This window comes from Triticum aestivum, chromosome 5A (genome assembly GCF_018294505.1).
Source record: "Triticum aestivum cultivar Chinese Spring chromosome 5A, IWGSC CS RefSeq v2.1, whole genome shotgun sequence".
Lineage (NCBI taxonomy): Eukaryota > Viridiplantae > Streptophyta > Magnoliopsida > Poales > Poaceae > Triticum > Triticum aestivum.
In genome coordinates, this window is record NC_057806.1 from 389570642 (window position 1) to 389592980 (window position 22339).

A 22339-nucleotide genomic window follows, 5' to 3' on the forward strand; every position below is an offset into this window, starting at 1 on the left:
CATTAAATTCCCTAGATTGCATTTGCTTACTTTCAGTGCTAATTTCTCAGTACCAAAAGTTATCAAGAGTGAGTTTGGTACTGTTAGATCTAGAAGGAATTTGTGTGTGTGTGGGGGGGGGGGGGGGGGGGGCACCTGATATGTGGAACCAGCTGAGACAAATGTGTGATGGTATTACTTTGTCAGATGAACAAGATGTATATTACTAGCTGTTAACCAAAAATGGTAAATTTAGTGTTAGATCCCTTTATGTTAGTTTCAAATATAGTCACGAGAAGTATGGGGGGTTAAACTGCCCTTGAAGGTTAAAGTTCTCATTTGGTTGGTCCTAAGGAAAAGTATTCCAACTAGAGATGTTCTGGCTAAAAGAAACTGGGAAGGTAGTGAAACTAAATGTAGTTTTTGTGATTATGCCGAAAGTATACGACATCTTTTCTTTGACTGTGCGATTGCTAAATATGTGTGTGTGTGTGGGGGGGGGGGGGGTAGTTCGTGTGGCTATAGGTTTGACTGAATTCCCCAAACTGTAGATCAATTTAGTGCTTGGATTGGTAGTTTTAAAGGCAAAGTAAAATAGAGGTTAGTGGGTTAGTGTTGGGTGTGATAACTGTGTTCTGGACACTCTGGAAAACTAGGAACACTGCTACTTTTGACCACATATACCCAGTGATCCTACTATGGTGGTGTATAAGTTGTCTCATTGGATTAAATTATGGTCTGGTTTACAGATAAAGGAAAACAATTGGAGGTACAGGGATCAAGATGGCCGCAAACTCACTCTTGGTAACTTTATGGTTTGGTATTATGGCCATGCTGCTCATTAAGATGGTTTGCTATCATAGATGGGTTGCTTATTTATCAGTCTTGTTTCAGTGTTTCTTTATTATATATTGTTCGTTTCCTCTTCATTCCTTCAGTTTTATGTTCCTTTATTTAGTAATTTTTCTTGCATCATTTTTCAGTATTTTAGTCAATAATTATTTAGTTCATCTCAATAGTCCCTTATAATTCTCTATTTAAATAATTATTTCAGTCTTTCCTGTTAGATTCATTCATGCCTTCACTTGATTTAGCTGATCAGTGTGTTTGGTATTTCAATAGTTCTGTATTTTCATTTCTTTAGTGTTCACTTTGTCTTTTTTTTTAGTATGCAGTTTATTATTTTGTAAGTCTTCATTTGTTTATAGTCATCAGTGTCCCAAAGGATCAGTACCTTTGGTATTTCATTTGGTCCTCTTTAGTTTTTTTATAACTTGTTAGTTATTTTGTCATTCTCTGTCCTTGTCCATCAGTTTAAAGTTGAGTCATTAAGAATAAAGTTAAGCTATCCATCAGTTTAGCTATAAGAATAAGTTTTTCTCTGCCATATGTGCAATCTCTTTTTAAGTCTATCAGTTTTCAGAGTTTAAGAAGCATCAGGAGAGCAAATCTTTCTTTTTCAAAAAATATTTTTATTTTCATTTCTTCTTCAGTTTCTGTATGACTTCAGTTTTCGTTTCTTTTTTCAGATATAAACTTATTATATTTAGCACGCAATCTCTTTTTAAGTCTACCAGTTTTGAGAGTTTAACAAGCATCAGGAGAGCCAATCTTCTTTTTTCGATTCTTTTTTTCATTTTCATTCTTCTTTAATTTCTGTATGACTTCAGTTTTTTTGGGTTCATTTTAATTCTTCTTACTTGCTCCTTTTTCTGCAGTTTGTGCTATGGCACTCAAGGGCCGAATTCAACGGCGCAACTGGTGACTGCGTGCCCTTTGAGGAATGTGAGGGTCGCAGATTTCTGCAGTTCGTTCATTCAGGCACATCAAGATCGCTGGCTAACAAGTTTACAATACTGCTAGGGGCATCATCCACCCAAAAGCAATCCTGGGAATCGTTTCTCACCCCGACCTGGGCAAGTTCATGCCCTACGGTGTTACGTACACGACTACTAAAAGAGAACTTGAAAGACTCGAAATTTGAAACACATAAGCTCCAAGCTTCCTTCACCAGTACGCCGATCGTCGCCATATCAAACCCCTTGCTGTTCAGCGCTTACACAAGATTGGTAGCATCAGGCTCTCGAAAACAATTTGGTTTGCGCCAAGTCTGATAGCCCCATCGATAGCAGCAAGGCACGCCACTGCTTCAGGATGAAGTAAATCTATCAGGTGCACAGACGCTCCCGCGCCAGCAGCAGCAAAATCATCTCTGAGCAGGGGCAGAAGCCAGGGGGGGGGGGGGGGGGGGGGGGGGGACGAGCAGGGGCCTGCCCCCCCCCCCCCCCCCCCCCCCCCCCCCCCCCCCCCCCCCCAACGATCAACAATTTTAGTAGAAGCAACTAGTAATTATCAACAAGATTCGATCAATATACGTACTCGGCCCCCCCTATACTCGAATCCTGGCTCCGCCACTTTCTCTGAGGACTAGAAACTGGCTCCCTTGTGTTGGCTTTCTTCCTGACATCCCACCACTCCCACATCATGCCAAGAGCCCTCAGCTGGGAGGCACTGTCAGCTTTCCACAATTCACCAAGCATCTCATGGGCGGAGTTATGCTGCAACAAGACTTCCCAAAGATCACCTAACGCCAGCCTGCTCCAACGTTCTTTTACCTTCTTACATTTAAGGAGAATGCGCCGTCTTCATTCAACCGATGACACACCGGGCAGGCTGTCTCCAATTCCACACCCAACCTCTGAATCTTCATCCTGTTTGCCAAACTGTTGTGAGCAAGGCGCCACACAAACATTTTGAACTTATTGGGACCCCAAAACTTCCAAATTTGCTTCCAGTTGAAATTTCCAGTGCTGCTCCCTTTTGTTTCTGCGGGGGTAGCCATTGATCCTATATACAGGGTAAAAGTTACTTCCCAGTCTTGATCGCTGGAATATTTTGCTTGTGTTTTGTGGGAAAAGTGTGATATCTTGAATGAGGGCAAAATTGGATTTCCTGGACAAAACGATGGAACTGATGTAAATTTCAGAGTAGTGATGTTGAAATCAGTAGATGAGAACAGCCTTGTTTCACATGGTGTTGTTTGGTTTAGGCCAGGATTTCTGCTCTTATTTGGACCAGCACATGCAGAAGCAAGTGTCATTTTGTAATGGGAGTAAGTTGTCTGCCACTCTCGTCTCCATTGGGGACTGATGGATTCTATTTTCTTCCTCATCAACTTGGATGAAGCTTTTTTTTAAAAAAAAAAGAGGAGGGTCACACCCGGCCTCTGCATCAGAGTGATGCATGCAGCCATAACATTCTTCCTCATCAACTTGGGTGAAGCTGACCGTACCATTCTTGAAAAAGGAAGCTGCAGCATTCTTTGTGGACTTAACTCTTTAAGAGATTCTGGTAAATCTGTAGATGAATTCTGGTACTAGGTTCTAGTTTGGAGCATTACCTTTTGTCAGCTTAAAGTAACCTTACCACTTCATGGCCATCAAACTAACTTTTAATCTCAAGAATCAGTGCTGACGGAAGTACACGGTCTTCTCGCAACCTGTCCAGATGGACAAAATGAGATGCTACTAAGAGCGCAGTGATGATAAACTTGTCCCGAGCATTCAGAGAGGGAGTGATGATCTACATCTACATGATGGCCCTGGAAGATCAAATACAGTAGGCTACCAAGGATGGGGAACACAGTATGATTCGTTTTGGTGCTCTTTTGGTAAGTGAACATATCTTAGTTTTAGGACTGGAATAGAACTGTCAAATATTCTAATTGTCTCTTTTGGGTGTGCAGGGATAGGCCCATTCCTTGGTTATTCAATCTATCTTGAAAAATAAAGATAGCAGCAGTTTCCACATCGTAGTCCCAAAAGTCTCTCAAGTTCATCTTCTACCCGCGAAGAAAATCCTCTCGTCAGGATTGATCAGTTGCAAAGACCGGAACTTCAGCAATAACACACGCCACCATGGACTACATGAACCATAGTAGAAACATGTCGCAAGAGGCGGGACAAAACGCATGCTTGAACAATGTCAGGCAGGGCCTGTGAACAAGCTGTTGAAGATCTGCCGCAGAATCACCAACAGGAAGAAAGAACACGCATTTGAGCTTTGACGAAGAGAGGAGGCACTAATATACTACATTGACGCTCGCCCAGATCCAACACTATGCTTGATTATTCTGTTCGCCGCCATCGGCACCATGGCATCGCCCAATATATCCAGCTGCCCCATGGGACCATGCCATCAGCCTACCTCCAGTATCGATGCAAACACTGTCGGGGCTTATGACATTGCCACGATGTCAACGCCACCTCAACATCGTTATTGGGAGTCATGAACAAAGAGCTACACAACAAGAGAGTACACACCTGATGAAGAGGGCAGTCCCACGCCTAGATGACGTCCTGAGCAGGTCGAGAACAATGGTCTTGCTGGAGAATAGAGAAACCCTAGCCGCCTTTGTGCGGGGAGAAGAGAAATAATGAATTGGATTTTCCCCTTAGCACCATAAAGAACCAAGATATTCTGGTGATGGATTCTAATGGCATAAGTTTGATCATCTTTTGTCAGAAATGTCACAGTTGAAATAGTTTTGTTAGGGCTAGTCCAGAGCGTTTAGCTGAAGCTGTGGCCACTGGAAATGAGTAGTCTTGCTTGCCCCATCTACCACATGCCAAATGTGATTTACTTCTATAAAAAAAATGTGATTTACTTCTTCATGACCATAAAACTGACATTTCATCTCAGCGTGCTAAAGAATTTATGCAGGCTTCTCACAACCAGTTCAGATGAACAAATGAGATACTACTATGGCTCGCTGAGCGTGCGCTGATAAATGGTGTACTGACCATCCATGCTGCCCTGGAAGATCAAAGCAGTATTTTACCAAGGATGGGGATTCGTTTGGGTGCTGTTATGAGACTGTCAAGTAAATACTTCTTTTTGTTTCAAAACTGACAATAGAACTGGGATTGTCCAATTTAAGTGTCGGATTCAGAACTGGGAATCTATCTATTTGGAAAGAAAGGCAGCACAGCAAGAATGCTTAAAAGGGCAGCCCAGTGCACTTAGCTCCTGCTTGCGCAGTGTCTGGAATAATGCTTAAAAGGACAGCAACAATGCTTGATTATGTAAAATTTGTGACAGAGAAAAGCTACAGCCAGAACTCATGTACCCAGTACAGGTTCGGTTCTGAACATAAAGCTAACAGCAGAATGAGCTAATGCAGCTCTTTAAAAAGCAGTACTAATTCAACGCTAGGGTAGCAAGAAAAAAACATCACAAGCCATCGACAATTGCAAGGTGACCGGGAGAGTAAGACCAAGGAGCACTGCGCTGACAGGACTGCATTCCGCCGAAATATGAACATTACCATCATCAGTCACCAATACCTTAGTAAAGCCTGAGGCGGCACTTCGACGAACCACAGAAGCATTTCTTCTCCTTCACCTTGCCATTCTTGCGCACATTACCTATGTTATAATTATAATCGTAAGTAAGCTCTTGTAGCGGACGGATATTCTTTTCGGCGAAAAGCATAACATGCGGCATCCTCTTATCATCATGGTCCCAGAGAACATCCTGTGCATGCATGTTTGGAGTGCAGCTATGGTTGATGAATCTTCCAACATTACCACACTTTGCAGCATCTATTGTATAGCCCAAGCCCTCCGCTGTCATCTCGGATTTAGAAGATTGTGAATCTTTTTCTTCATCGTCATCATCGTCATCGTCATCATCATCGTCATCGTCATCGTCACGACCAATATCAAAAAGGTACTCATCATTTTCTGTCCTCTCAGCTTCTGTCTCTTGCAATACCTCACCTACATACTCACATACGAAACTACCTGAAGGGATAAAACTGAGGGATCTTACACCCCAACCTGTCTTCCCAGTCTTGAATATTTCCAGTGGAACTTTGGGGCCGTGCTGGCTCACCCTATTGTGGCATGTTGGTGGGCACCTGCATGCAGTTTTGACAATTTGGTTAGCTCACCATTTCAGTTTAACCTAAATTGTCTAATGTGAACAAATAACTTTTTGTCAAAACCAACTTCCAGGTAAGCAGGCTTCGGCTGTACGAGACAGTTTCCCACATTTCACTGCCATCTGGATTTACCAATCTAAACTTACCATGCCAGAACTAGTATAACATTGGGCTGGCAATAAGAACATGTTGTCAAACATTAAAAATAAAATATTAATGGGTTATTCTTGCCTAGCTAGGTTATGCTATTGTGTTTTGTAAGTTACTGAACACCCTACCTGCATGATGGGCCACACTCATATATGAGAGGCTTTGTATAAACAATTGCGCTATTCAAATTGAATGGGATCTCCCCTCCATTTTTCACAGCACAAGCACATTCACTAGAGTCCGAGCAACCATTAGTGCAGTCACAGCCTATTGAAGGTGCTTTTGCATATGAGGGCGGATATATGACTTTGGTGATGTACTTAAATGGCGTTGGCAGCACGCCATCAATTGTGTTGATCACACATATGGGAATGCTCTCTTTTCCTTGAGATATGTCAGACAAACAAAGGCCTTCATGAACGGTAAGAGAGTTATTATTCCTACAAGTGAGAGACTGAGAAACACCAACAATAGACCTCTTCCCTTCTGTCCACAGGCATTTGTCAGGAGCCATCAATGCTAATACAGTCATCTTGTTGGTAACAAGGCCGACATTATCATTTTCTTTAATTTGATCAGTCTGAAGATGATCCCCACACTTAGACTCCTTTGTGAACTTATTCCCAGAGTCCTTGTCGATGCCATCGCGCTTATGAGCAAACATGCCTTTCTTCACGTTTTTAATATTTGAGGAGCGCGCCACTCCTCTCCGAGTTCTTGAAATTTGGTTTCTCGTCTTGTCATCTTCAAAGACCCGCCTATCATCTAACAATGTCACATTCACCTTGACATTATCTGGTTTCTTGCCCTTTGTCTTCACATTAACAAGAGCTCTCACATGGTTCCTCGGAGTACCTTCTTGCAAGCTTCCTTCACATTTGGTTTTTACATCAACAACCCCCGCTACAAGTGGTACATCCTTTGGATCGCTCAATCGACTTCTCTCATCAATCTTATGAACACTCACCTCGTCGGAAGGAGGACATCGAGAGATGTTGACGCATGATTTATTATTTCTTTCATGCGCAAGTCGTGCCAAAGATTTCTCATCATCTTTTGAGGAGGAATCTTCTCCGCCCTCTCTTGCCTTGCGCCTAGCCGGTGTAGAAGGGGTAACTTTGGAGTGCAATTCTTTCCTTGGAGTAGCAACCTTTTTCTTCACATTTTTCCTAGGACCAAGCGATTTAGGAACACTGGCAATAGATTTCTTTCGTTGCGTCCAAGGGCATCTGTCTGGAGCCATCAATGCTTGTATAATTACCCTATTAGTATTAAGGCCCACACCATCCTTATCTTCAATTTGATTGGTCGCAACATGCTCTCCACACTTGGATGCCGAGCGTATCACGTCAATCACCCCTGCATCATCTACCAATGTCACATTGATCTTGACAATCTCTGCACTCTTGCCCTTTCTCTTCACATTAAGTGGGCCTCTTGGATGAGTCCTCGGAGTGCCATCATGCACACGTCCTTCGCGTCTGCTTCTAATCTCAGTGTTCCCCACTACTAGTGGTGCGCGCTTCCTTTCACGTAATAGTCTTCTACCATTCATCTGCTCTGAGAAACTATGTCTTGGTGAGTCGTCTGTAACATCATTTAGCGGATTATCATGGCCGCGTTGGCCTCTTGCAAAACCATCTTGAACAATAACGTTGACGACTTGAGATTCTTGGATCTTCTCATTGTGTGCCTCGGTAGCTCCTCCAACCTCTTCTATTTTGCCTTCTATATCCACATTAGAATCATCTCGCCTCAAAATCGGAGAAGCACCATGACCTGAAATTGTAATCGTGAGCAAGGCATCCACTATATAGGCACACCCACAAGCGAAAAATGATTGGCATGTCTTCATACCAGCATAATTTCGTGGGCGGTCTGCAAAATCATCTGGAGCGACACAATTGATGACTTGAGATTCTTGCGTATGATTGTGTGCCCCGGTGGCACCTCCGACCTCTTTTCTTTTGCCTTCTGTTTCGTGATTAGAATCATCTCGCCTCAAAACTGGAGAAGCACCATGACCTGAAATTGTAATCGTGAGCAAGGCATCCACTACATAGGCACACCCACAAGCGAAAAATGATTAGCATGTCTTCATACCAACATAATTTCGTGGACGGTCTACAAAATCATCTGGAGTGACACAATTGACGACTTGAGATTCTTGCATATGATTGTGTGCCTCGGTGGCACCTCCGACCTCTTCTCTTTTGCCTTCCGTTTCGTGATTAGAATCATCCCGCCTCAAAATCGGAGAAGCACCATGACCTGAAATTGTAATCGTGAGCAAGGCATCCACTACACAGGCACACCCACAAGCGAAAAATGATTAGCATGTCTTCATACCAACATAATTTCGCGTACGGTCTGCAAAATCATCTGGAGTGATACAATTGACGACTTGAGATTCTTGCATATGATTGTGTGCCTCGGTGGCACCTCCGACCTCTTCTCTTTTGCCTTCTGTTTCATTATTAGAATTATCTCGCCTCAAAATCGGAGAAGCGCCATGACCTGAAAGTGTAATCGTGAGCAAGGCATACACTACAAAGGCACACCAGCTAGCAAAAAATGATTGGCGTGTCTTCATACCAACATAATTTTGCGGACGGTCTGCAAAATCATCTGGAGCAACACAATTGACGACTTGAGATTCTTGCATATGATTGTGTGCCTCGGTGGCACCTCCGACCTCTTCTCTTTTGCTTTCTGTTTCGTGATTAGAATCATCTCGCTTCAACATCAGAGAAACACCACAACCTGAAATTGGAATCGTGAGCAAGGCATTCACTGCTAAGGCACACCGACTAGTGAAAATGATTGGTGCGTCTGCATACCAGCACCTCCTTACCTCTGACGCCGATGCCGGTAGCAGCAACACTCCCACAGCCAGGCGGAAATCTGCGCTTGGCTGAGACCGCTCTCCTCTTGGGAGGCGGATTCATGACAGATGCCGACCACCTCTTCTTTCTGCTCTCGTCCTCCTCCCTCTCCAATTCACCGTCGTCCACTCTGCTTCCCACAACACTGTCATCTCCATTGCCAATAACAACATCCTCATCCCTGACCAATTGCCCCTCCACATTCAACGAATCGGCCATACGACCGCCATCTTCCATGGAACCATTAGCAGGAGCAACGGCACATTTCCGTGGGGCAGCGAACGCCAGCGGCATCACATCTAGCGCCCTGATCTCTGCCTGGCTATCTGAGGGACGTGCATCCCCGTCGCCGGGCGGCTGCGGCTGAGGGGGTTCGCGCGGGAGCCCGCCGTTGCACGCCGCAGAGGAAACGCCCGCGTGGCCGGCCGCCTCGTCCGCCGTGCCCTGGACGCCCCTCTCGCCGTCGCCGTTCTCGGGGACGCGGCCGCAGCTCGGCGGCCAGGAGCGCCGGGCGGAGACACCCCCGCGAGGCGGCAGCACCTCCACCCCCGCCGTCGGGGCGCAGACCCTGCGTACAAATCCAGATCGACACCTCGTCAGCCAATCTATAGAAAGGGGACGAGCCAAACCATGGATAGATATCGGCGTTCGCGACACGCGCGTACGCGCACGCTACGGGCCGGGTGATTTCGCCGGACGGGCACTCACATTCCGCAGACGGGCGGCGGCAGGCGGCGGAGGTGGCGCCGTCTGGCGACTGGAGGCGAGGTAGAGGGTGGAGACTGGAGCGGTCTCCTCCCCCTATGTTTGGGAAGGAGATGCGCATGGGTTGTTTCGTAGTACAGTAGTACTACTCCCGCGATATTGTTGCTCCGTCGCCGTGACGATAGCTGATTTCTTTCGTTATGACGCATCATTTGGTCGGTACTGTAGAGAAAGATCGGTCTGACCGAATCAGGTCGTACGGGCTCTAGAATCTTCCGAAATGAGAAGGTTGACTATGGGTGGCTTGGATTATCTGTGGTTTACTTAGACCGGCCACAATGGGTGATAACATAGACTAGTAACATGCACATGTTACTACTCCCTCCGTTCCTAAATACTACTTGTCTTTCTAGGCATTTCAACAAGTGACTACATACGGAGTAAAATGAATGAATCTACACTCTAAAATATGTCTACATACATCTGTATGTAGTAGTCATTTGAAATGTCTAGAAAGATAAATATTTAGGAACGGAGGGAGTAGTATATGTTACTACCTCTATAGTGGGGAGTAACATATGTGTGGTAACATGCAACACTTCATTTATTAGGCTATAGACTCATTTTGCCTTTTGGGTGTTACTCATACTACTAGTAACTAACTATATTAAAATGTGTGATGTTACTCATACTACTAGTAACTAACTATATTACCACTTTCCTCCATTTTTTTCATTTATTGCTTGTTACATCATTTTTTTTATCTAGATATGTGTGATGTTACTACCTATCTTACTCTTACTGTGGATAATTTTACAACAAAAAAAGGTTCACCTTAACCTGTTGCCGGATCGGCCAACTGCATATAAAAATGCCGACCTTCACAATATCATTTAAGAGGACAAAGAATCAATTTGTGACTACGTTGCACGGTGATTCAAGAAGAAGAACACTCTGTCCAACATCTTCGATGAAATGGCCATCGAAGCATTCATGAGCAGAGCACAACGCCCCTTATTCAGAGACAAGCTCGGCGAGAAGACAGGGAAAGACAAGCTTACATCAGTGGCGGCCCTGATGAATGTCGCCAACGACTTCGCCACAGGAAAAGAAGCAGTCGGGGCAGGCCAACAACCAATGCCAGGCCTCAAGATAACGGAGGTCCTCGGTGATCTTCAACGACTTTCTCTTTCCGCGATTGGGCGCAGAGGTCCTCGATGATGTGTCGATTCCTATCCAAGGACCCTCCTTCGCCACGAAGCAGCTCCTGATGGGCACGCGCCTCAGTAAGCTTAGCAGTGGCGACATCACGAGCGCGGTTCATTTCCTTTCGAACTGCACCGAGATGCCCTTTCATCTCAAGCAAGTGTTCTTCAGCTGTTTCCGGACACAACCAACACATTCAAACAGAGATGGATGCTCGACAAAGCTCAAAATATTGCAGAACAGGAGGGACTCACAAAACACGGCATGCAAGAGATTGCTCCCGCTGGGAGACCCGGATGTGCTCCGTTTCCACTAATAGGCGAAGCTCGCCGACCCGAGGGGCGAGGCTGGATCTTTGGGCAAGGTGAACCTAAGGTACAACAGAAATAACAATCAAAACCTCAAGCACGTTATGACATAATATACCCGAGGCTCGGAGGCTACTAAGGCCGCGCTTGGATTGGTTGTATTCAAATACGGAGGTGTATATTTTACACCTGTATCTTACCGGCCGCTTAGCAAATCTGGGGCGGAAATGAAACGACGAGCTGAGACTTGTATTCTTTACGGGTGTATTTGAGAAGAACACGACAATCCAAACGGGGCCTAAGGGGGACGCAATATGCTTACCTTGGTACCGGCCTCCCCCAAGGTATCCCGCGGGACCTGGGCCTGGACACCACTCTCGCTAAGAGAAACTCGTAAGCGAGCTAGGGCAGAAGGGCTCCTTGACCATCTGTTGTGCGAAGACGCGGGAGCCGGAGGCGGTGCATAGCCAACTACCATATCGGCACCAGGACCAAGCCCGTGAAACAATGTCGTGACCTCAAGCGAGGCCCCAGTCCCTGGCGGAGGCTTGGTGCGGCTCCCAGCCACACGGAAACTTGAGCCCGCCAGGTCTTCAGTGGCCGAATCATCACAAGACCACTCCCTCAGAGGAAGCAAAATCGTTGGTGCTGGAGGCGGACGACGGCATGCGAACTTCTTTGGAGCACGCACCGACCTATGAAAAACAAGAAGTATAAGGACATCGCATGACGAGAGCTCCGCAAAGAACCGCGAGCAAAAAACATGATACATATGTTGTCCCTTATTGGCTTTGACTTTGGCATCTAGCGAGGAATCACTCGGGACACGGAGGCATGTGCCTGGACCGGCTCCTCTGAAAGGCTCGGTGCTATCATCTCACTTGGGGGCTCCTGCGCGTCCAGCGAGGGCTCCGAAGGGCCAGGCACGCTTGTGCCCATGATTCGAGGATCGAACCTCCCCATGGATGGATCCTTAGAGGCGTCCACAGGCAATTTTGCAGCTTTCACCGAAGGGAGGTCAGCTAGCGGCGTCCCTGACCTCTTCCCGGATCCTCCCACGACAAAAGGGGTTCCAGTCACCATGGTACCAAAGCTCTGGTCTGTTATGCATGCATGGTTGGCAAGATACATCGTTGTTGCATAACCGTGAGGCTTTGGGGGATTCAAAATAAAGTCCCGAAAGTCCTACAAACAAAGACGCCCCTAGGGGTTAGGACTTAGGATCGCTCTCCGCAACAAGTTATAAACAGAAATCAGGCCATCATAACTTACTAGAGGGCGCAGGTTCGCCTAGCTGTAGGGTTCTATACCGACCCCCATATGGATCTCACCGAGAGGAAGGATGGTCACCAGGTGCATACGGAGCTCGAATTTACTCTCTGTGATCTCCCGTCAAAGCAGGCGGTTGGGTTCGTCCACTCCCTTGTACTCAAACATGGGGGACTCTCTCCATCCTAAGGTATGGACGTTTTGCTCCACCTAAGTCTTCAGAAGCTGCAGGCTGCAGAGCCCTTTTCCCCGCAGCCGGAAAACCACATCTATCTCGAGGCCAGTTTCTAGGGAGAAATATGTCTTGGAGCCCCACTTCGGTCTTTACCAACAAGGCACATTGGCGAACTTGGGCAGCCCAGTGTCACGGTAATCACAGGGAATGTCTAGGGGGGAACCATCTCCATTCCCACAACGTTGACTCTGCGGTGGTCGCAAACTCAAAATAATTGGAATCTGGGTGAGGATGAATGATGGCCCTATCGCAAGAGGGGACGTTACCCTCCTTCAGGCGAGGAACCACCTCAAAGAAATATTGGAAGAGGTCAAAATGCGGGAGAATCCTAAGGAAGGACCCGTAGAGGGTTGTGATGCATGACAAATGAAGCACGCCACTCAGAGTCGGGTGGTGTAACTGCAACCAATAGTGGGTCAGGACCCTCCCCGGTGAAGGAACTCAGCGGGAGGCTCAACCCGCGGTAAGTGAATACCACGTGCACCACCATATTAAAGAGCAATGGCCGAGGGACCTTGTACTTGTGAGGAGGCGCCAGCCAGGCAATGGAGGTGTGCTTCGGCAGGCAGCCAACTTCCACCAACTGCTCCAAATTAGTTGCAGCGACCAGATAGCTCTTCCAATCACTTACCCACTATGGGTGATTGGTCAAGGGTGGTGGAGGCGGTGAAGGCGGACTCACCGAGCGCTCTTGGTGTTCGTCGGACGACATCGAAGAAAAAGCCATCTCGCTCCCTCTCGCTTGATACTCTGTATCTGGCGGCGAGGGGTGAGAAACTTTGTGGTCAAAGAACGGGCGGTCGAGGCAGCGCCGCCCGCTCCAGATTTGTAGCAAAGAAACTATTGATTCTAGTCGATGATGTAACGACGCATGTTGTGCCAGTGGTGGGCTGAATCATGGTGGCAATTGGCTTCTTAATAAAGAACTTGGGCCTAAGCAGGCCCATACGCGCCCTCACTTGATCGATTAAGGCGGGAGAACACGGGTTGTGCGCGCCAAGGTTAAAGAGGCAGGGTGGTTCAAGACAAGGAGGTATCAAGAAACAAAGGAGGCCACAAACCTACAAGATGAAGAGCCCGACGAAGGTCTAAGGTCACGATGCTTGCGACCTTGATACGACCATTTTGCATCATGTTTTCCTACTGTTTTTATGATGTTTTGATCAATATAATACTTTGTGGTGTAATTCTAATGTCTTTTCTCTCTTAATTTGCAAGATTTATATGAAGAGGGAGATTGCCGACAACTGGAATCCTGGACCTAAAAAAGCTATGTTAGAGATACCTATGCTGCACAACTCCAAAGAAGCTGAAATTTCGAAGGATTATTTTGGAATATATATAAAATATTGGAGAAAAGAAATACCAGAGGAGGCCACCCAGGTGCCCACGAGGCACCAGGGCGTGCCCACTGATACGTCCATTTTGCATCATGTTTCCTACTATTATTTATAGTGTTCTATGCCAATATAACACTTTGTGGAGTAATTCGAATGCCTTTTCTCTCATTATATGCAAGGTTTACATAAAGAGGGAGATTGTCGACAGCCGAAATTCTGGACCTGAAAAAGCTATGTTAGAGATACCTATTTTTGCACATCTCCAAATGAGCTGAAATTTTACAGAGAATTATTTTGGAAGATATAAACAATATTGGAGAAAATAAATACCAGAGGGGGCCACCCAGGTACCCACTAGGCACCAGGGCGCACCTGCACCCCCCCCCCCCCGCCCTAGCGTGCCCTGGTGGGTCGTGGCCCCCCTGGCTTGCTTATGGTGCCCATCTTCTCGTATATAAGGTCATTTACCCTAGAAAAAATAAGGAGAGGACTTTCTGGATGGAGCGCCGCCGTCTCGAGGCAGAACTTGGGCAGGAACACTTTTGCTCTCCGCCGAGCGATTTCGCCGGGATACTTCCCCCTGGGAGGGGGAAATCAAAGCTATTGTCATCACTCTCATCGTGGGAGGGCCAATCTTCAACATCTTCAACAACACCATCTCATCTCAAAACCCTAGTTCATCTCTTTTGTTCAATCTTTGTATCAAAACCACAGATTGGTACCCGTGGGTGACTAGTAGTGTTGATTACATCTTGTAGTTGATGCTAGCCAGTTTATTTGGTGGAAGATTATATGTTCAGATATTATGATATTCAATACCCCTCTCGTCTTGAGCATGAATATGTTGTGTGAGTAGTTACTTTTGTTCTTAAGGACATGGGAGAAGTCTTGTCATAAGTAATCATGTGAATTTGATATTCGTTTGATATTTTGATGATATGTATGTCCTGATTCCCTTTGTGGTGTTATGTGAACGTCGACTACATGACACTTCACCATCTTTGGGCCTAAGGGAATTCATTCTGGAGTAGTTATTAGATGATGGGTTGCTAGAGTGACAAAACCTTAAACCCTAGTTTATGCGCTATTCCGTAAGGGCTGATTTGGATCCATAAGTTTAATGCGATGGTTGGATTTTATCTTAATTCTTCTTTTGTAGTTACGGATGCTTGCGAGAGGGGTTAATCATAAGTGGGAGGCTTGTTCAAGTAATAATAGGACCCAAGCATCGGTCCACCCACATATCAAATTATCAAAGTAGCGAACGTGAATCAAACCAACATGATGAAAGCGACTAGATGAAATTCCCGTGTGTCCTTAAGAACGCTTTGCTTGCTATAAGAGATTTTTTTGGCCTGTCCTTTGCTACAAAAAAGATTGGGCTACCTTCCTGCACCTATTGTTACTATTGATACTTATTACTTGTTACAAATTGTCTTGCTATCAAACTACCAATTATGGACAATTTCATTGCTTGAAGAAATTACCTTGCTGAAAACCACTTGTCATTTCCTTCTGCTCCTTGTTGGGTTCGACACTCTTACTTATCGAAAGGACTACGATTGATCCCCTATACTTGCGGGTCATCAAGAATCTTTTTTGGCACCATTTCCATGGAGTGAAGCGCTCTTGGTAAGGAAAAATTTATATAATGTGCTGAAATTTGCTGTTACTTGTTACTATGAAAAACAATCCTTTGAAGGTTTTGTTCGGTGTATATTCACCTCCATCGGAAGCAGAAAGAGTTGATCCTCACTATTGGGAAATGTTGCATGGAAAACAAAAAAAATCTACACACACACAAGATCTATCAATGGACATGCATAGCAACGAGAGGGGAGAGTGTGTCTACGTACCCTCGTAGAACATAAGGGGAAGCATTTATTAACGCAATTGATGTAGTCAAACTTCTTCGCAATCCAACCGATCGAGTACCAAACATACGACACCTCCTCGTTCAGCACACGTTCAGCTCGGTCACGTCCTCGCCTTCTTGATCCAGCAAGACGGCGAAGTAGTGGATGAGTCCCGGCAACACGATGGCATGGTGACGGTAGTGGTGATGTTATCTTTACAGGGCTTTGACAAAGCACTATGAAAATCTGACAGAGGGACAAAACTGTGGAGGGGGGGCACCGCCGGCTAAGAGATTGCCGGGGTTATGTGTGGCGCCCCCCTCCCCCCCCCCACACACACACATATATATATATATATATATATATGTGTGTGTGTGGGGGGGGGGAGAGGGGAGCAGCCAGGAGACGCCCCAAGTAGACATGACCGAGACACCTCTCCGATCAATAACCAATAGCGGAACCTGGATGCTCATATTGGCTCCTACATATTTTATGAAGATCTTTATCGGTCGAACCTTATGATAACACACGTAATTCCCTTTGTCTATCGGTATGTTACTTGCTCGAGATTCGATCGTCTGTATCCTCATACCTAGTTCAATCTCGTTACCGGCAAGTCTCTTTACTCGTTCCGTAATACATCGTCTTGCAACTAACTCCTTAGTCACTTTGCTTGCAAGGCTTCTTATGATGTATATTACCGACAGGGCCCAGAGATACCTCTCTAATTCACAGAGTGACAAATCCTTATCTCGATCTATGCCAAGTCAACAAAAACCTTCGGAGATACCTGTAGAGCATCTTTATGATCACCCAATTACGTTGTGACGTTTGATAGCACACAAGGTATTCCTCCGGTATCCGGGAGTTGCATAATCTCATAGTCAAAGGAATATGCATTTGGCATTAAGAAAGCAATATCAATAAACTGAATGATCAAATGCTAAGCTAACGGATGGGTCTTGTCCATCACATCATTCTCCTAATGATGTGATCTCGTTATCAAGTGACAACACATGTCTATGGTTAGGAAACCTTAAACATCTTTCATCAGCGAGCTAGTCAAGTAGAGGCTCACTAGGGACACATTATTTGTTTATGTATTCACACATGTATTTAAGTTTCCGATCAATACAATTCTAGCATGAATAATAAACCTTTATCATGAATAAGGAAATATAAAATAACAACTTTATTTTCCCTCTAGGGCATATTTCCTCCAGTCTTCCACTTGCACTAGAGTCAATAATCTTATCGTGGTGGGCACACGACAGATGCCAAAGGGTGGCTAAAGAGAGGAGGAGGCTCGAGGGCACCGGTGGGCTCCAGAGGCGAGGTCAGCATGAGCGAGCGAGGGACGCAAGGCATACCCAGGTTCGGGGCTCTCCGGAGAGATAACACCCCTAGTCCTGCCGAGCTATTCGGAGGAAGAAGGAAGACTGGCCAAGGCTTAGGCTGCTCCTGCTCCCGGTGTGTGTGTGTGTGGGTGTGTGCTAATGATCTGATCGCCCGTATGCATGAGGGCTCTTGGGGGTTTTATAGGTCAACCAACAAGGGTACAATGGTAATGTTACAAGGCCGCGGGGCTGGGTTGTCAGTGTCCGGGAAGCCGGTGGTGGGACCCGCCAGGTACCAGGGATCGCCGGGTTCTCCGGGCGCAGGCCCTGCTCGTCGAGGGGCACTGTGCTTCATCTTGTAGATCGTCACGGAATGGCCGGGTTGAGTCGGCTACATTGGTACACCACCAGGTCGCCGTCCGCTAGAGTCAGCGGTGACGATGGATGCACTGTAGCCACGCTGGCCATGGTCAGCAGGGCCGGTGGGGCATAGTTGCCATGCCCTTGCTAGTCAGAGGAATTGGTGGTGCACTGTTGCCACACTCATCCCCTTGGTGAAGACTTTTCCCATCGTACCTTGGATGGGACAGGAGCTGACCTGTGGCCGGGTTGAGGAACACGCCACGGGAGAGCTGGCTTGCTGGAGAAGTCTTGCTTTGCTAGGCTCGGCTGGCCTGCGCCAGCTGGCAGGGCCGGGTCGCCGTCTTGGTTGGGTTGAAGTAGTTTGGCCGAGTCGAGGGACTTTGCCGGGTTGAGGGGCGATGCTGGCCCCAATGTTTTTGAAAAGGATCTGGATTCCGTTGCCTGCCTGGGGTTCATTCCCCTAACAGTAGTCCCCAAAGCTGTGAAGCTCCGTCGGCTTCGAGTAGGAGGGCCTTCACAATCCCCCCCCCCCCCTCGAGGAGGCGGCTGTTGATGAAACTTGCGACCACCAGGTCCGGCAACACCCATTGTGTGCCGGCTTCCAGAAACCGGATCACGACATCCCGGCCCAGGCGGGAAACCGAGGAGTCCGCCGAATCTTGAGATAACCTCTTGGGCTCGGCGCGGGCGCCACGTGGTGCACGAGAGCCGAAGGGTCCTAACAGGCCACGCGTGTGACGGGACGGGGCAATGGGCTGGGGCCCACCACTATGCACCCTCGGCCCATGCACGTGGATTTATTGTGGCATCAGCGGGCCGGTTGCCATTCTCGAGGCAGTTATTGCGCGTGGTACGTGCAAAGTTATTGAGGGGAAGTGGGAGGGGCGGGCGCAAACGATCCCACTTCCCCACATTCTCGCCGTGGCTTATAAATTAGGAGGAGGGGCGGCGGAAATCACTCTTGATCGCACTCCCCTGCTTCTTCCTTCTCCTTGCTCTTGCGATCGCCGCGCGCCGCGACGCTCCGCCGCTCCTTGAGCAAAACTCTGCTACCAATCTTCCCTTGTCTTTCTTTCTTCGCCCTGCACCGTCGATGGCGCTTCCGCCGGGCTCGTGGATGGGTTCCACCATCACCGCGGAGGACGTCACATATCTGCGCGACACTCGGAGCCTGCGGAGGGAGGCGGGAGTGGTCGTGTGTCTGCCGGAGGGCGAGTAGGAGCCGCGGCCGGAGGGGACCAAGCGCATGGTCTTATACACGCGTTTCAAGTGCGGGTTCAGCATTCCCGCGAGCAACTTCTTCCGCACCTGGATTTCTTCGGGCTCCAACCACACTACCTTGGCACGAACGCCATTCTTCAGCTCTCCGGCTTAGTCACCCTGTGCGAGGGGTACCTGGGGGTCGAGCCCAGGATCGAGCTCTAGGCGCGCTTCTTCTCCTTGAAGCAGCAGGGCCCGAAGGCCGGTGAGATGTCCTTTTGCAGGGCCACCGTCATCACAACGCGGACACGCAGGAGGTGCCCCAAGATGCCGCTGGAGGATTCTGCCAAGAAGTGGCAGAACTCCTTCTTCTACGTCCGCAACCTTGGCGCGAACCATATTAATCTGCCGCCCTTTGTCGACGCGACACCGCAAGGGAAGCAGAACTGGAACTACTTCCCCAAGAACACGTCGTAGGAGGTGCTCAATCTGTGCCAGCGGGTGGCAGAGATGAAGGAGCGGGAGGGGCTCACCGGCACGGATCTCGTTGCCGCCTTCATCATGCGCCGGGTGCTGCCGCTACAGCACCATTCCCATCATTGGCCTGATGACCAGCCTTCATGATCCCAACAGGATATCGCCCCTGTGCCTGGGGACAGACTAGATCGCCCGCCGGGTCAATGACATCTCCAAGGCCGGGCTGAAGGGGGACTGGGGGTTCGGGAAGCCTCCCTACAGCCACACGAACCCGGCGCCAGCGGTGAGTCCTTGGTCCTTGTACTTTGCCGCCGCCCATCTTCTTGTTCGTCCCGACACGACGAGGGAGGTGTTACTGAATGCCATCCGGCATCCGTATGACCGGGTGCCGACTTAGGTGGAGCGGGTCGGCTCGGAGGAGGCAGCCCAGGACGAGGACCTGGAGGAGGTCGACGCTAACGCCGGTGCGGTGCACCACGTAGGTAAGATTCTGTGCTTTCTGTTTCTTGGGACGCCATCTGTGAAGCGGTGTGGGGATGTTGATGCAAGCTGGCGACGTAGCAGCGCCGAGAGCAGGCGGTGACACGGCCGGAGCCGGGTCATCTCGCGGATCAGCAACGGCTAGCCGGCCGCACGGGAAGGGCGACGTGGAAGCCGGCCATGAAGCGCGCAGCGGACCCGGCCGCCGGCTCCAAGCCGCCCACCCAAGAAGAGGTGTCGCACTCCATAGGCGGCGCCGGCAAGACCGACTGCCCCGCTGGTGACCAGGTGAGTTTTCTTCTGTTGACTTCAAGTGAGCCGCCGGATGGCTTCTCTTGGTTCTTGTTTGTTTACCCTGTCGTGCTTCAGGTCGCCGATATCGCTGGCGCTGGCGACGACGGAGGCCGTGTCCAGTGGTGGCGCCGTTTTCTAGAAGACCCAGTCTAGCGCTATCGACCGGGACGAGGAGATGGCCGACCCGGACCTGGGCCTGGACCCGACAGATGCTGAGGGCCGGGCTTGGAGAGACCGGAACTGGGCCGTGGAGGAGATGGAGGCGGCATCGACCCAAGCTTGGGCTAGGGCCACGGCTGCGAGGGGGCGGGCCGCAGAGGAGCTGGCGTGGACCGAGATGCTGGAGGGCATGGAGCCGACGACGACAGTTTTTATGCCGCCGTCGCCGGAGGGGGAGCGCGGCCCTGAAGACCGTGCGGAGGTGGAGGAGCTCGACCGGGAGGTCATGGTGATTGGGGACGACACCCCGCCACGGGCCGACACGGTTGAGCGGGCGGAGGCCGTGGAAGGAGGCGGCGAGGCGGCGCGGGGGACGTCGGACTGGGCGCCTCAAGCGCCGATGATGTCGCTTGAAGCTACGTCGGTATTTCCCCAAAGAGGAAGGGATGATGCAGCACAACGGCGGTAGGTATTTCCCTCGGATATGAAACCAAGGTTATCAAACCAGTAGGAGAACCAAGCAACACAACATAAACATCCCCTGCACACAGATAACAAATCCTCGCAACTCGATGTGTTAAAGGGGTTGTCAATCCCTTTCGGGTAACGGTGCCAGAAATTGGTGCATGACGGGAGAAAGTTGTAATAGATTGAATAAATAGATCGCAAAAAAAATAAAGTGTAGCAAAGTATTTTTGGGTTTTTGGATTAATAGATCTGAAAATAAAAGCAAATAAAAATAGACGGCAAAGGCAAATATATGAGAAGGAAGACCCGGGGGCCGTAGGTTTCACTAGTGGCCTCTCTCGAGAAAAATAGCAAACGATGGGTAAACAAATTACTGTTGGGCAATTGATAGAACTTCAAATAATTATGATGATATCAAAGTAATGATCATTATATAGTCATCACGTCCAAGATTAGTAGACCGACTCCTGCCTGCATCTACTACTATTACTCCACACATCGACCGCTATCCAGCATGCATCTAGTGTATTAAGTTCATGGAGAAATGGAGTAATGCAATAAGAACGATGACATGATGTAGACAAGATCTATCTATTTAGAGATAGACCCCATCATTTTATCCTTAGTAGCAACGATACATATGTGTCGTTTCCCTTTCTGTCACTGGGATCAAGCACTGTAAGATCGAACCCACTACAAAGCACCTCTTCACATTGCAAGATAAATAGATCAAGTTGGCCAAACAAAACCCAAAATCGTAGAATAAATACGAGGCTATAAGCAATCATGCATATAAGAGATCAAAGAAACTCAAATAACTTTCATGGATATAAAAAGATATAACTGATCATAAACTCGAAGTTCATCAGATCCCGACAAACACACCGCAAAAAGATTTACGTCATATGGATCTCCAAGCGACCATTGTATTGAGAATCAAGAGAGGGAGATGAAGCCATCTAGCTACTAACTACGGACACGAAGGTCTACCAAGAACTGCTCACGCATCATCGGAGAGGCACCAATGGAGGTGGTGAACCCCATCCGAGATGGTGTCTAGATTGAATCTGGTGGTTCTGGACTCTGCGGTGGCTAGATGAATATTTCCTCGATGCCTCTAGGGTTCTGGAAATATTGGGGTATTTATAGAGCAAAGAGGCGGTCCGGGGGGCACCCGAGGTGGGCACAACCCACGAGGGCACGCCCGGGCCTCCTGGCGCGCCCTGGTGGGTTGTGCCCCCCTCAGAGCACCCCCAGGCACAGCCAGGGCCCGTTGTGCTCTTTCTGGCCCATAAAAATTCTCCGTAAAGTTTCGAGGCATTTGGACTCCGTCTGATATTGATTTTCTGCGATGTAAAAACATGGAAAAAAACAACAACTGGCACTTGGCACTATGTCGATAGGTTAGTACCAAAAATGGTATAAAATGACTATAAATGATTTTAAAACATCCAAGATTGATAATATAACAGCATGGAACAATAAAAAATTATAGATGCGTTGGAGACGTATCAGCATCCCCAAGCTTAACTCCTACTCGTCCTCGAGTAGGTAAGTGATAAAAATAGAATTTTTGATGTGGAATGCTGCCTATCATGTCATATCATATTGTTTTCTTTATAGCATGGGCATTTGGACTTTTAGTTGTTCAAAGCAATAGTCTAGTTTTGACATGATAATTTAG

At 47.9% G+C, this 22339-nt stretch overlaps 1 protein-coding gene and 1 long non-coding RNA gene across 3 annotated transcripts; one reads left to right on the forward strand and one right to left on the reverse strand.

Moving 5' to 3' along the window:
• Positions 1-491: 491 nt before the first annotated feature.
• Positions 492-1967, forward strand: LOC123103538 (uncharacterized). The gene is made up of 2 exons (XR_006449854.1): positions 492-783; positions 1698-1967. It is a non-coding gene; the product is annotated as an uncharacterized lncRNA (long non-coding RNA).
• A 3067-nt stretch (positions 1968-5034) lies between these two features.
• Positions 5035-9822, reverse strand: LOC123103537 (uncharacterized). Of its 2 annotated transcripts, none has more exons than XM_044525154.1 (7): positions 9667-9822; positions 8928-9526; positions 8669-8836; positions 8423-8590; positions 7931-8098; positions 6202-7852; positions 5035-5899 (listed from the first exon to the last, which is right to left on the reverse strand). In XM_044525154.1, coding segments are annotated over exons 1-7 (3330 nt in total). In that variant the 5' UTR covers positions 9669-9822; the 3' UTR covers positions 5035-5325. The 2 variants fall into 2 exon arrangements, with proteins under 2 accessions (XP_044381089.1, XP_044381088.1); XM_044525153.1 differs by adding an exon at positions 8177-8344 and having other exon boundaries at positions 6202-8098.
• Positions 9823-22339: the final 12517 nt, after the last annotated feature.

Coding starts and splice junctions, on each gene's coding strand:
- LOC123103537 (XM_044525153.1), bottom strand. Junction 8,345..8,422: donor CCGTACGCGAAATTATGTTG/GTATGAAGACAT, acceptor TTACAATTTCAG/GTCATGGTGCTTCTCCGATT. Junction 5,900..6,201: donor GAGTGTGGCCCATCATGCAG/GTAGGGTGTTCA, acceptor AACTGCATGCAG/GTGCCCACCAACATGCCACA.